The sequence below is a fragment of the Mustelus asterias genome, chromosome 5, assembly GCF_964213995.1.
Source record: "Mustelus asterias chromosome 5, sMusAst1.hap1.1, whole genome shotgun sequence".
NCBI classification, from domain to species: domain Eukaryota; kingdom Metazoa; phylum Chordata; class Chondrichthyes; order Carcharhiniformes; family Triakidae; genus Mustelus; species Mustelus asterias.
This window is the reverse complement of record NC_135805.1, coordinates 145,067,069-145,082,149: the sequence shown is the minus strand read 5'-3', so window position 1 is coordinate 145,082,149 and position 15,081 is coordinate 145,067,069. Positions and strand designations below refer to the sequence as shown.

Genomic DNA, 15,081 nt, shown 5'->3' with positions numbered 1-15,081 from the left:
GTAAACAATTGTGGTCCCTGAGGCATAGCACTAGTCACTAATCACTAACCAGAGAAGCACCCATTTTTCCTCACTCTTTTGCTTTTTGTTAGTTAACCAATCCTCTATCCATGCTAATACATTATCCATAAATCTGTGTGCATTTAGCTGATGCTACAGCCTTTTGTGCAGCACCTTGTCAAATGCCTTCTGGGAATCCAGATACACCACATCCACAGGTTCCCCATTGTCCACTGCACATGTAATGTCCTCAAAATATTCTAGCAAATTAGTTAGAAATGATCTGCCTTTCATGAACCTATGCTGCCTCTGTCTGTGGGGTAATTTCTACAGTAAGAAGTTTAACAACACCAGGTTAAAGTCCAACAGGTTTATTTGGTAGCAAAAGCCACACAAGCTTTTGAAGCTCTAAGCCCCTTCTTCAGGTGAGTGGGAATTCTGTTCACAAACAGAGTTTATAAAGACACAGACTCAATTTACATGAATAATGGTTGGAATGCGAATACTTACAACTAATCAAGTCTTTAAGAAACAAAACAATGGGAGTGGAGAGAGCATCAAGACAGGCTAAAAAGATGTGTATTGTAATGTGTATTGTAAAAAGATACACATCTTTTTAGCCTGTCTTGATGCTCTCTCCACTCCCATTGTTTTGTTTCTTAAAGACTTGATTAGTTGTAAGTATTCGCATTCCAACCATTATTCATGTAAATTGAGTCTGTGTCTTTATAAACTCTGTTTGTGAACAGAATTCCCACTCACCTGAAGAAGGGGCTTAGAGCTTCGAAAGCTTGTGTGGCTTTTGCTACCAAATAAACCTGTTGGACTTTAACCTGGTGTTGTTAAACTTCTTACTGTGTTTACCCCAGTCCAACGCCGGCATCTCCACATCATGGGTAATTTCTAACCAGATGTCTCACTCCTTCTTCCTTGTTGATAGATTCAAGTTAGATAGAAGTTAAGCTAACTGGCCTTTACCTCCTTTTTCAGACAGTGGTGTTACATTTGCTGTTTTTCAATCTGCGAGAACTGCCCCAGAGCTCAGGGAATTTGGGAAATTACCACAATCGCATTTGATATTTTCCCCGCCATCTCTTTTAGTACCCTGGAATGCATTCCATCAGGGCCAGGAGACTTGTCTATCTTTAACCCCATGAGCTTGCCCAAGACTACCTCTTTAGTGATAATGATCATTTCTAGATCCTCACCTGCCAAGCCTCCTTGTCATCAATTTTTAGTATGTTATTTGTATCTTCCACTGATGTGTCTAATAAATTTAATTGAAATTTTTGAACATTGACCAGGTATGTGGATAAGGATTATACAGTTGATGTGGTCTTCATTGACTTCATCAAGGCTTTTGACAAGATCCTGTACAAGAGACTGATCATGAAGTTAATAGCCCAAATGATCCTGGGCAATTTGGCAATTGGATCCAAAATTGGCTCAGTGGCAGGAGGTAGAGGGTAATGGTAGAAGGTTGTTTTTGTGACTCGATGGCCTTGTCCAGGGGTGTAATGCAGGATCCTAGGTGTGCAAGTCCACAAATCCTTGAAGGTGGCAACACGGGTGGAGAAGGTGGTGAAGAAGGCATATGGTATGCTTGCCTTTATAGGACGGGGTATAGAGTATAAAAGCTGGAGTCTGATGATGCAGCTGTATAGAACGCTGGTTAGGCCACATTTGGAGTACTGCGTCCAGTTCTGGTCGCCGCACTACCAGAAGGACGTGGAGGCATTGGAGAGAGTGCAGAGAAGGTTTACCAGGATGTTGCCTGGTATGGAGGGTCTTAGCTATGAGGAGAGATTGGGTAGACTGGGGTTGTTCTCCTTGGAAAGACGGAGAATGAGGGGAGATCTAATAGAGGTATACAAGATTATGAAGGGTATAGATAGGGTGAACAGTGGGAAGCTTTTTCCCAGGTCGGAGGTGACGATCACGAGGGGTCACGGGCTCAAGCTGAGAGGGGCGAAGTATAACTCAGACATCAGAGGGACGTTTTTTACACAGAGGGTGGTGGGGGCCTGGAATGCGCTGCCAAGTAGGGTGGTGGAGGCAGGCACGCTGACATCGTTTAAGACTTACCTGGATAGTCACATGAGCAGCCTGGGAATGGAGGGATACAAACGATTGGTCTAGTTGGACCAAGGAGCGGCACAGGCTTGGAGGGCCGAAGGGCCTGTTTCCTGTGCTGTACTGTTCTTTGTTCTTTGTTCTTTGATTGGTGCTGGGACCCTTGCTGTTTGTAGTGTATATTAGTGATCCAGATGTGAATGTGGGGGAATGATCAGTCATTTCTCAGGTAACATGAACGTTTGTTGTGCATTGAATAGTGAGGACAAAAGCCTTAGTTTACAGTATGATGTAGATGGACCGGTTCCAAAGGCTACATAGTGTGTTGGGATCCTGGACCTGACTGCCAAGGTACATAATGAAGTCAATTAGACCCCAGCAATTTTGTTTTAACTTGTAGAATAAATATAAGGATTGGATGCTTCACTCCAAGAGTAATTCATACCACAGTTTACATACAGCTAAAACAAAATTAAAGAGCATAACTTAACAGTTGAACAATCATTAAACATGGAAAAAAATCTCCAATTTCGAACTTATCACTATTCAGTTCCAAACAAGCCACAGCTTCCCTTTAGATTGAACCCCACTTTTAATATAGTCAGCAAACTCAAGCATACTTGCTTTAAATTTTGGAAACAGCCATGAAGGTTCCATGATGTGGTTCCAGAGAGAACTTTTGGAGTGAGATTGATTAGCTTGAAGGCTTTTATCTTTGAGCAGCCCTCTCCACCTTTAAAACTTAACAATGAAAATGGAATAGAAACCTGTTTCCCTGCGACAAACCTAGTATATCATGACTCTGTATACCTAGTCTGAAGTGCCAGGAGAATTCAAATAAACAAAAGTTAATTAAGCCTCTTGCTAAATAAACACGACATGGCAATAGTGAGCAATTATCCTGCTTTCTCAGCTTCGGAGCTGCATGGCTCCAAACATTCTAACTCAGGAAAAATAATGAATCTTAAAACCTTCCACAGAAACGTGAAATACAAAAAATAACACAATCTCATTAAAAGTGGCAAATTGAATTTTACCCTCAAAAGTGTGAGGTGAAGCATTTGGGAGATGAACAAGGCAAGGGAATATTCAATAAACACTAGGATCCTGGGAGTGTAGAGAACTGAGAGAAATTGTTTTTTTTCCAAAATTCCTGGAAGGTAGCGGGACGGGTAGATAATGTGCTGAAGAAAGCATATGGGATATCTGCTTCTCTTCACTGAGGTACAGAATATAAGAGCAGGGAGGTTATAATGGAGCTGCTTGAAATGTTCGTTCGGCCACAGTTGGACATTGTGTGCAGTTCTGGCCACCACACAATAGGAAGGATGTGATTGCAATAGAAAGGGTGCAGAGGAGATTCGTTTTCAAAAATATCGATCAACCTACTCAACACTACTCAATCTCGGGCAGCGCATTCCAAACATTATGGACTGGTTGCAATGATAAATTATTCTTCTTGGTCTTTGCTTATTTCTGCCAGTTATGTTAAATTTGTGCTCTCGCATGCATTGCAATCCAAGCTGGTATAAATAAAGGTAAGGTGACACCAGATTGGAACCAGGCTTGAAGGCTTATGGAATCATAAAGTCAGAGTGCTTTATAACATAGAAAGTAGCCCTTCATCCCATTCTGTCTGTGCCAGCCATCAACCACCTATCCGATCCAGCGGAGCTTGCTGATTGACCGAGGGAGCAGGAAGGCACTGGGCACTGAACTATGATTGGATAAGACGACTGCCAGTCACCAGGTGAATCTTCCTGAATGGCTTCAACATCTGCCAGTCAGCAACTGGAGTACAAAGAGCAAGAACAAAGAAACAGGAACAGGCCCTTCAGCCTTCTAAGCCTGCACTGACCATGCTGCCCGACTGAACTAAAACCCCCCACCCTTTCGGAGACCATATCCCTCTATTTCCATCCTATTCATGTATTTGCCAAGACACTCCTTAAAAGTCACTACCATATCTGCTTCCACTACCTCCCCCGGCAACAAGTTCCAGATACCCACTACTCTCTGTGTAAAAAATGTGCCTCGTACATCTCCTTTAAACCTTGCCCCTTGCACCTTAAATCTGTGCCCCCAAGTAATTGACTCTTCCACCCTGGGAAAAAGCTTCTGACTATCCAGTCTGTCCATGCCTCACAGAATCTTGTAGACTTCCATCAGATCGCACCTCAACCTCCGTCGTTCCAGTGGGAACAAACCAAGTTTCTCCAACCTCTCCTCATAGCCAGTGCCCTCCAAACCAGGCAACATCCTGGTGAAGCTTTTCTGTACCCTCTCCACATCCTTTTGGTAGTGAGGTGACCAGAATTGAACACTATATTCCAAGTGCGGCCTAACTAAGGTTCCATAAAGCTGCAACATGACTTGCCAATTTTTAAACAAAATGCCCCGGCCGATGAAGGCAAGCATGCCGTCTGCCTTCTTGACTACCTTCTCCACCTGCGTTGCCACTTTCAGTGACCTGTGTACCTGTACACCCAGATCCCTTTACCTATCAATACTCTTAAAGGTTCTGCCATTTACTGTATGTTTCCTATCTGTATTAGATCTTTCAAAATGCATTGCCTCACATTTGTACTTTGGTGAGCACTGGCGGCTGCCAATCACTAAGTGATTGAATAAATCCCCTGTTACTGCATGAAATTTCTTGATTGGTCACGGCAACTATCAGTTGCTTGACAGTGTTTCCTGATTGATTCCTCCAATGACAATAAGGCAAATTCCTGGACGATCTTTTGAATTCCGGGAGGCTTTCTAGACATGGGCATAATCATACAGTGCAATTGCTGACTCTCCTCCTGCCACCCCGCCCCCACCCCCCCCCCCCCCCCGCCGCCTACAACCCCCCCCAACACCCCAGGCCCTCCCCATTTACATTTGCCCCTGCAGCCCTCACCACTGGTCCAATCTTTGTGTTGCTTCTGATGGGAGTTTGGGGAAATATATTCTATTCATGGACCGGAAACACTGATAGCTGACTCTGGGCTGTTTTCATTTTTTATTTTTATTCATTAATTGAATAATTGATGTAACAGGATAGTTCACTGCATCCTTGACCTGCTCTCTGAACTTGCACTGAGTTACCCCATAAATAAACGTGTTAGTGCAGCAGCTTAAACCACGCAGAACATATCCTACTTGTTGAAATATATATTCAGAATAGGTGAAATCCATGGGACTTGTTCCTGTAATGGTATAATATAAGAAATATATAACATACAACAACCACAGAATTATGAAGCTACCAGACAAGGTAAAAAGTAAAATCACTGACTTCCTTCTGCTCTCCATCTCTGGGTCACTGCGATTCTCTCCTTGACTTTGACCCCTCAGTCCCTTACGGACTCGACTGGCCACTAAAATGTGTCTGACTGTCAGAGCATTGAGCAACATAATTAAAGCGAATGGGAGCAATGGGGTCAAAACCGTATCAAACCAGTCAAAGACAATCCATCCGATCTCTGTATAAAAGCTTGCTTTTCTATTACAGAACCAAGGTACATTGTCAATTATCTCTCCAAATTCTTTTGTAAAGTACCAAGGAATGTTTTTTAAACAGAGCAGAGTGCCAGTTGTTGCTAGAACTACGACAGAAGTTTTCCCAGCGCAATATTTTGCTTTTAGCTTCTGCAAACAAATAGTCACAAATCGATCAAAAGTAAACATGACGGTAAACCAGACAGAACAGTCTGCGGCTGCACTTAACAGGACAGCATTAACACTACATACAGGAGTGATGTACAGGAAAGATCGTGGGAAATAGGAATAACTGATCTGCCCCATTATGATCGCAGTGATGATCACCAGTAGGTCCGCCATTGCCATAGCCACCAGAGAGCGAGTGGTACAACAGGAGAGACCACACTTTCCACGGGATAGTATCACAACTGCCAGTAGGTTAGCTGTAAGAGAGGGAACACAGAGTGGAAATTAATGATCTATCTCTCTTCGCTGTCTGACCCAAGCAGTAAGGGAAGGAAGGTGGTGGACTGGGTTCAGGTGGAAGGTTGGGACGGGGGAGGGGAGTTGGAGGAGGGTGCAGTTGGCTGCTGGTTGTCTGATTTCAATATTTAATAATTAGCACCGCTAACTCCAACCATTTAGAAAACTTTCAGCAAGATGTTTCACAGCAGTGGCTCGCTGACCAGCTGTTTCCACATCGCATCCTGTATCCCATTATGGAACACGTAGGACTGTCAGACAGAATATCCACTCACAGACCAATTTCGGAACATCCCAGTGATTCATACAACTCGCACCCTTGATTAAGACCACCAGCAGGTTAGGAGCTTCCCGCGATTGGGGTCTTTACTCAATTGTTTCGGCTCCTCAACCCAAATCCCCCACAGCCACAACCCCCCAAACCTCGCCGCCTCACTCTTAAACTCCCTGGATCAGCACTAACATCCAGTGATCAAAATCCTCCCCATGAAAGGAAATAAGATCCAAACAGCACAGGCCCTCAGCGGGTTTATGAACCTCCCCGGTTTTGGACCCGATGCAGGTTTAAGCCTTCTCTAGCTTCAGACACTCACCAAATTTCAATTCCCCCATCCTTGCCCTCCCGTGTTCAAACCGTTATCAGGTGCGAATCTTCACCAGCTTTGGATCATCCCAGAGTTATGATGAACATTTCATTTTAACACTCTCTGGGTTCGTAGCTTTCTCTAGTTTGGACAAACACAAGTTTCAGCACTTTCCCTGAGGTGGACATGCAACCACTTTTGCCCCTCTCAAGGTTCTGTCAGAGTGACGAATTGTCATGCAAACTCGAAGCGTCAGCTCGATTCTCTCTGCAGTGATGTTGTCAGGTGTGCTGAGAATTTGTGGCCCATGAGTGCATAAAAGTAATGACTAGATTAACATTTAACATTTATCAGCCACAAATTAAAACAAAAAACTTTAATGACCTTGGCCACTTACCAGGAACACCAATAACAGCAAGAATCAGGTAATATATATTGAAGATTTGGTCAACCGGATAACGCATTTTTTGGGTGAAAGGATCAGTTCCTTTCTTCTGTAGGAAACGTCTCTCTATTAAACTCTGAGGTGATACATCCGAATGCTCTAAATTTATACTTTATATCATCACCTTGGGGAAATCGATGTTGCAACATTTTTCAACGAACTTTTTAATGATCAAACTGATTACAACATAATTATTCCCATCTGGTGACATTAAGCATGGAATTGTGTTTCAGGCCATAATGCCTAAAACAAACAGAAATCTGCCATTGAACTGACTGTCTACAATAGACAGCATCATTAGCTGGGCACGGTGGCACAGTGGTTAGTATTGCTTCCTGCAGCGCCAGGGATCTGGGTTCAATTATGGCCTCGGGTCACTGTATGTTTGGAGTTTGCACATTCTCCCTGTGCGTCTGGGTGCTCCCATTTCCTCCCACAGTCCAAAGATGAGCGGGTTAGGTTGATTAGCCCTGCTAAATTGATCCTGGTGTCAGGGGGATTAGCAGGGTAAATATGTGGGGTACAGGATTAGGGTCTGGGTGGGATTGTGGTCGGTACGGACTCGATGGGCCGAATGGCCTCCTTCTACACTGTAAGGATTCTATGTAGCTATGATTTTATTTGAGTGATATCCTTCACACAACTGTGAAAATGCAGCAATTGCATTATATATGTTAGAGTGTCTCTATTAAGGGATTTCAACTGCACTCTGGGAGGCAGAAGCCACCTTTAGCACTGGAAATTCACTGAAATGAATAATGTGCATTATTTGCGACTTTTTATTGTGTTAGGGGATAGATCTAGATTTCACTTTAATGTTTATATGCAGGTTAAGAAAGGTGAAACATGGGTCTGATTTGATTGAGAGACTTCCTTGTTTTGTGAAATGGGTGTCAGCAGGTCCATAGCTATTTGCATACGCCAACATTTTAATGTGTTTTTGCAAAGTTTGAAGTTAATAGAAGGGTTACCAAGTTTGGTAGCTCACTGAAGTTGGAACACAAACTTCAAGTGGAAAACTATGTTGTTTCTGAGCAACGGGGTTGAGATATACAGGGAGCGATAGAAATGTAGTTTAGTCAGTTGATACGTGTGTGAGCCTGAGAGGATAAAGAGAAATATAGAATATTCTCCAGTTGAAGAAGTTGCCAGACTACTGAGAAAATTATTTTAGGAAGCTTATATGCATTGTTATCATGTAAAAGTAACAATATATTTGTTGGATACAAGTTTAGGAAGGAAATTTAGTGCATGTTCAGAAGTCCAATGGAAAACGAAACGTTTTAAAGCTGACCCAGCTGGAGCTTTGAAATGGCAACAATTGTATATCTTCACTGAAGTGTTGGGTCTGTAATTTAGTGTGTCTGCCAGGATAAAGGGGAAAGAGTTAGTTTGATGATTTTTTCTTGGTATCTGTATTTAAATATTTGCAATTTTTTTTGCTGTTTATTTTAATGGAGTTGATATTTCTTGTTTATTAAATGTTTTCTTCTTTTGCTCAAAAGTCAACGACACAGTCGTGTGGATTTGTTCAGTAAATACCCTCCACATTTTTCAGCAAGTTATGATTTATTAAACCAGGTTCCATTCTGGGCCCTGACTGGTCAAGAATTAATATCAGATGCAATCAGAACAATTGCAGGACTCAATAATACAGTGCCTGAATCAAATTCATTCTTCAACATTGATGTGCAAGTCAATTAAATCTTCTCACTCAAACTACAGAAATGTCTAATGTTATCAGTAAGAGTGAGTCTTGTGGAAACAAACCCATAGGTTCCAATTAAGGATTTTCTGCGAACTGTTTCCTGTGAACGGAATTCACCAATGAATGAGGGAGAAATATTGCACGATAATGTGAAGTATGAAATTGTGCCTGTGCTGATCAATGTCGCAGGCATGCAGATGCCTGAGTATTGCCCAAAACAGGTGGAAAATGTGTATAGCATTCTAACCACTGTTGTAGTATGTCAAGCTGCTGATTCCACGGGACCACCATGTTCAGAGGACGTGTTCCAAACGTACAAAAATGAAATACTGAAGGACGTTGTTCCAGGGTTTACAAACTTGCTTTAGTTCTTTGAGGTCATAATCAGAAAGGTGAATCATGGGGGACATGTGGATGTGGTATATCGAGACTTCGAGAAGGCGTTTGACAAGGTGCTGCATCAAAGCTGAATCCAGAAAGTGAGATGAGATGTGATTGAGGGTAAAGTACTAGATTGGATTGAGTTTTGGCTAACAGACAGAAATCAGAGGATCGGGATAAATGGGCCCTTCTCTGGCTGGCAAAATAAAATTACCATGGTAGCGTAAGTCCTGGGACCTCAACAGTTTACAATCTATGCAAATAATCTGAAAGCAAAATTTGCGGAAGATGCTACAGTAGTTGGGAAGCAGCCAGTGAAGAGGAGATAAAGATTTTACAGACGGAGCTCGATGGGCTCGAGAATGGGTCAACATTTGGCAAATTGAATTTTATGTGGATCATTGTTCCACTGGAGCAAGCAGAGAGGGAGTGATTGGAGGCAGGAGTGCTGGTGGGAGATTGATTGAATTATTTATTTTATTTATTTAGTCAGTTAGTGTGTTTTTTTTTGGCCTTTACTTTTGTAGTAGTATTTTTCTTAAGTTTAAAGTGAAAACCGGAAGTGGTCTGCTAAGGAGTCTGGGAAGGGTTTTTTAAGTGCGCAAAGTATGAGAGGGAGGCTGCAGTATACAGCGGGCAGCGTCGGGAGCGGGCAGCATTGTGCGTGGGAAGCAGAGTGTGAGCGATAAGGGCTTTGGCTCACAGGGCTTCGGGGGACAGGGCGAGCAGGGGTGAGTTTAATTCATTTTTGCTGTTTCTACCTGGTACTGGCAAGGTATCTGGAGGGTTGGGTGTGCAGGCAGTGCAATGCTCCTCTTGCACTATGTTTGAGGTGAGGGGCGACGTCAGTGTCCCTGCTGATTACACCTGTGGGAAGTGCACCCATCTGCAGCTCCTCCAAAACCGTGTTAGGGAACAGGAGCTGGAGTTGGATGAACTTAGGATCATCAGGGACGCAGAGGTGGCCATAGACAGAAGCTTTAGGGATACAGTTACTCCGAGGAATGAAAATAGATGGGTGAGGGTGAGAGGGGCTGGGAGGAAGCAGTCAGTGCAGGGATCCCCTGTGGTCATTCCCCTTAGCAAAAAGTATTCCGCTTTGGGTACGGTTGAGGGGGACGACATACCAGTGGTGAGCCGCAGTGAGAGGATCACTGTGTCCGTCTCTGGCTCGGGAGGGTAAGGGGGAGAGCGGGAGGGCAATAGTTATTGGGGACTCATTAGTTAGAGGGATAGATAGGAGGTTCTGTGGCAGCAAAAGAGACTCGAGGATGGTATGTTGCCTACCGGATGCCAGGGTCCGTGACGTCTCGGACTGTGTTTTCCGGATTCTTAAGGGGGAGGGGAAACAGTCACAAGTCGTGGTACACATTGGTACCAACGACATAGGTAAGAGAAGGGATGGGGATTTAAAACAGGAATTTCGGGAGCTGGGCTGGAAGCTGAGAGCCAAGACAAAACATGTGGTCATCTCTGGTACGTTGCCGGTGCCACATGATAGCGAGTTGAGGAACAGGGAGAGAGTGCAGTTAAACATGTGGTTGCAGGGATGGTGTAGGAGGGAGGGTTTCAGATACGTGGATAATTGGAACACATTCTGGGGAAGGTGGGACCTGTACAAACAGGACGGGGTGCACCTGAACCAGAGAGGCACCAATATCCTGGGAGGCAAATTTGATACGGCTCTTCAGTGGGGTTTTAAACTAATTTGTCAGGGGAGTGGGAAAAGGAGTTGTAGTCCAGAAGTCAGTGTTGAGGGTGGTGAGGTATTGGGGAAGGTATCAAGGTCAAGGGTGGGTACCGGTAGACAGGAAGGTGGGTCGAGCATCCGGAACAAGGTAGATGAACTTGGGGCGTGGATTGGTACTTGGGACTACGATGTTGCGGCCATTATGGAGACGTGGGTAGAACAAGGACAGGAATGGTTGTTGGACGTTCCGGGGTATAGATGTTTCAGTAAGTGTAGGGAAGCTGGTAAAAGAGGTGGAGGAGTAGCATTGTTCATCAAGGATAGTTTAACGGCTGCAGAAAGGCACTTCGAGGGGGATCTGCACACTGAGGTAATATGGGCTGAAGTTAGAAATAGGAAAGGAGCGGTCACGTTGTTAGGAGTTTACTATAGGCCCCCAAATAGTAATAGAGATGTGGAGGAAGAAATTGCTAAGCAGATTATGGATATGTGTGGGGGTCACAGGGTAGTTGTCATGGGGGACTTTAACTTTCCAAATATTGATTGGAACCTTTGTAGGTCAAATAGTTCGGATGGGGCAGTTTTTGTGCAGTGTGTGCAGGAGGGTTTCCTGACACAATATGTGGATAGGCCGACAAGAGGTGAGGCCACATTGGATTTGGTACTGGGAAATGAACCTGGCCAAGTGTTAGATTTGGTTGTGGGAGAGCACTTTGGAGATAGTGACCACAATTCGGTGTCTTTTGATGTTGTAATGGAGTGGGATAGGGCCGTACGGCAGGGCAAGGTTTACAATTGGGGGAGAGCTAATTATGGTGCGATTAGGCAAGAATTAGGGGGCATAAGATGGGAACAGAAACTGTCAGGGAAAGGCACAAATGAAAAGTGGAACTTTTTCCAGGAACAAATACTGGGTGTCCTTGATAGGTATGTCCCTGTCAGGCAGACAGGAAATGGCCAAGTGAGGGAACCATGGTTCACGAAAGAGGTGGAATGTCTTGTGAAAAGGAAGAGGGAAGCTTATGTAGGGAAGAGGAAACAAGGTTCAGATGGCTCGATTGAGGGTTACAAGTTAGCAAGGAATGAGCTGAAAAAGGGGCTTAGGAGAGCTCGGAGGGGACATGAGAAGTCCTTGGCGGGTCGGATCAAGGAAAACACCAAGGTTTTTTACTCTTATGTGAGGAATAAAAGAATGACCAGGGTGAGGTTAGGGCCAGTCAAGGACAGTAGTGGGAACTTGTGTATGGAGTCAGTAGAGATAGGCGAGGTGATGAATGCTTTTCTTCAGAGTTCACCAAGGAGAGGGGCCATGTTTTTGAGGAAGAGAAGGTGTTACAGGCTCATAGGTTGGAGGAAATAGATGTTCGGAGGGAGGATGTACTGGCAGTTTTGAATAAACTGAAGGTCAATAAGTCCCCTGGTCCTGATGAAATATATCCTAGGATTCTTTGGGAGGCAAGGGATGAGATTGCAGAGCCTTTGGCTTTGATCTTTGGGTCCTCACTGTCCACGGGGATGGTGCCAGAGGACTGGAGAGTGGCGAATGTTGTTCCTCTGTTTAAGAAAGGGAATAGAAATGACCCTGGTAATTATAGACTGGTTAGTCTTACTTCGGTGGTTAGTAAATTGATGGAAAAGGTCCTTAGGGATGGGATTTACGACCATTTAGAAAGATGCGGATTAATCCGGGATAGTCAGCACGGATTCGTGAAGGGCAAGTCGTGCCTCACAAATTTGATAGAATTTTTTGAGGAGGTAACTAAGTGTGTTGATGAAGGTAGGGCAGTTGGTGTCATATACATGGATTTTAGTAAGGCGTTTGATAAGGTCCCCCATGGTCGGCTTATGATGAAAGTAAGGAGGTGTGGGATAGAGGGAAAGTTGGCCGATTGGATAGGTAACTGGCTATCTGATCGAAGACAGAGGGTGGTGGTGGATGGAAAATTTTCGGACTGGAGGCAGGTTGCTAGCGGAGTGCCACAGGGATCAGTGCTTGGTCCTCTGCTCTTTGTGATTTTTATTAATGACTTAGAGGAGGGGGCTGAAGGGTGAATCAGTAAATTTGCCGATGACACCAAGATTGGTGGAGTAGTGGATGAGGTGGAGGGCTGTTGTCGACTGCAAAGAGACATAGATAGGATGCAAAGCTGGGCTGAAAAATGGCAAATGGAGTTTAACCCTGACAAATGTGAGGTGATTCATTTTGGTAGGACTAATTTAAATGTGGATTACAGAGTCAAAGGTAGGGTTCTGAAGACTGTGGAGGAACAGAGAGATCTTGGGGCCCATATCCACAGATCTCTAAAGGTTGCCACTCAAGTGGATAGAGCTGTGAAGAAGGCCTATAGTGTGTTAGCTTTTATTAACAGGGGGTTGGAGTTTAAGAGCCGTGGGGTTATGCTGCAACTGTACAGGACCTTGGTGAGACCACATTTGGAATATTGTGTGCAGTTCTGGTCACCTCACTATAAGAAGGATGTGGAAGCGCTGGAAAGAGTGCAGAGGAGATTTACCAGGATGCTGCCTGGTTTGGAGCGTAGGTCTTATGAGGAAAGGTTGAGGGAGCTAGGGCTGTTCTCTCTGGAGCGGAGGAGGCTGAGGGGAGACTTAATAGAGGTTTATAAAATGATGAAGGGGATAGATAGAGTGAACGTTCAAAGACTATTTCCTCGGGTAGATGGAGCTATTACAAGGGGGCATAACTCTAGTGTTCATGGTGGGAGATGTAGGAAGGATATCAGAGGTAGGTTCTTTACGCAGAGAGTGGTTGGGGTGTGGAATGGACTGCCTGCAGTGATAGTGGAGTCAGACACTTTAGGCACATTTAAGCGGTTATTGGATAGGCACATGGAGCACACCAGGATGATAGGGAGTGGGGTAGCTTGATCTTGGTTTCAGATAAAGCTCGGCACAACATCGTGGGCCGAAGGGCCTGTTCTGTGCTGTACTGTTCTATGTTGTACTGTTCTATGTTCTATGTAGGTTTATTTGGTAGCAAATACCATTAGCTTTCGAAGCGTTGCTCCTTCATCAGGTGACTCACCTGATGGAGGAGCAGCGCTTCGAAACGGAGTGGTTTTTGCGACCAAATAAACCTGTTGGACTTTAACCTGGTGCTGTGAGACTTCTTACACTGTCAAAATTACGAGACCATTCAGGACAGAAAGTAAGATACAGTACTCCAAACAAAGGTTTGTTGAACTTTGGAAGTCTTTTCCATAAGGGGCAATGGAGGTTGAGAGGGATGAATGGGATCAAAGGTTATGGGGAGAAAGCAGGATTAGGCTATTGAGTTAGATATCAACCATGATCGTAATGAATGGCGGAGCACGCTCAAAGGGCAAAATGACCCCCTCCTGCTCCGATCTTCTATGTTTCCATGAGAGATTTTTTTTTTAATTTAACAACTGGAATCGACTAATTTGTGTTCAGCAAGGTTATGAAGGGTTATGTGGACAATACGTGTAACTGGAGTAAAACCCAAAATTAGCCATGAATGTCATGCCTGGTTTGAAAGGCATTTTTTTCAATAATAATTTAATTATTTCAAGGTTTGTGGCTGTTGCTCGCTTGGCCAACATTTGTGACCTCTCCATAAGAGTCCTTGTGATGGCAGTGAGCTACTTCCTGGCAGCACTGCAAGCCATTTTGTGCAGGTATCTCCCCCAAATCAGTTAGCAAGCGAGTTACAGGATACTGACCCCGTAAATAAAGAGAAGCAGTAATATAGTTGGGTGTCAGCATGCTGTGTGGTTCAGAGGGGGTTCTGCAGGTGTCTGTGTTCCCCGTGTCGTTCTAAGTGGTGGGTTTGGAATGTGCTGTTGAAGAAGCCTTTGATTGCTGCTACAATGCATCTTGCAGATGGTACACATTGCAGTCAGTATACACAAGTGCTGGAAATGATTATGGTTTAAGTTGTCCTAGTTCTGTTCCTATGTTCCTGAGTTCAGTGAGCAAACAGGATGGCACAGCACAGGGCAAGGCCGAGAGCCATAAGGTTAAGCTTGAGATTCTTTCATTGAATCGTTAATCTTCGTAAATATTTTGTTGGGTACACAATGACACCGGATAAGGGGAGACTGAAAAACCATATATCTTGGGCCTATATCTTGAGAAATTAAGTGAGTACAAAGAATGATGAAGTCCCACAGGCAGACAGGAGGGAGTTCTGAAATACATTAATAATCTGAACGTCAAATAGATTGCTCTCTGTCGATGAATTTTCTGATCTCCTGGATTTCGGACCGTA

The 15,081-nt window shown here is 44.2% G+C and overlaps 1 protein-coding gene across 1 annotated transcript; it reads right to left on the bottom strand.

The window, feature by feature from the left end:
- Positions 1-5,073: 5,073 nt before the first annotated feature.
- LOC144494032 (putative G-protein coupled receptor 139) lies at positions 5,074-7,072 on the bottom strand. The gene is made up of 2 exons (XM_078213606.1): positions 7,006-7,072; positions 5,074-5,984 (listed from the first exon to the last, which is right to left on the bottom strand). The coding sequence occupies exons 1-2, from the start codon at positions 7,070-7,072 to the stop codon at positions 5,074-5,076; spliced, it is 978 nt and encodes a 325-aa protein (XP_078069732.1).
- Positions 7,073-15,081: the final 8,009 nt, after the last annotated feature.

Excerpts from the sequence above, each read along its gene's own strand:
- LOC144494032 (XM_078213606.1), bottom strand. The coding sequence starts at position 7,072 with ATGCGTTATCCGGTTGACCAAATCTTCAATATATATTACCTGATTCTT. Across the intron at positions 5,985-7,005 it reads TGCTGTTATTGGTGTTCCTG|CTAACCTACTGGCAGTTGTG; the intron begins GTAAGTGGCCAA and ends CCTCTCTTACAG.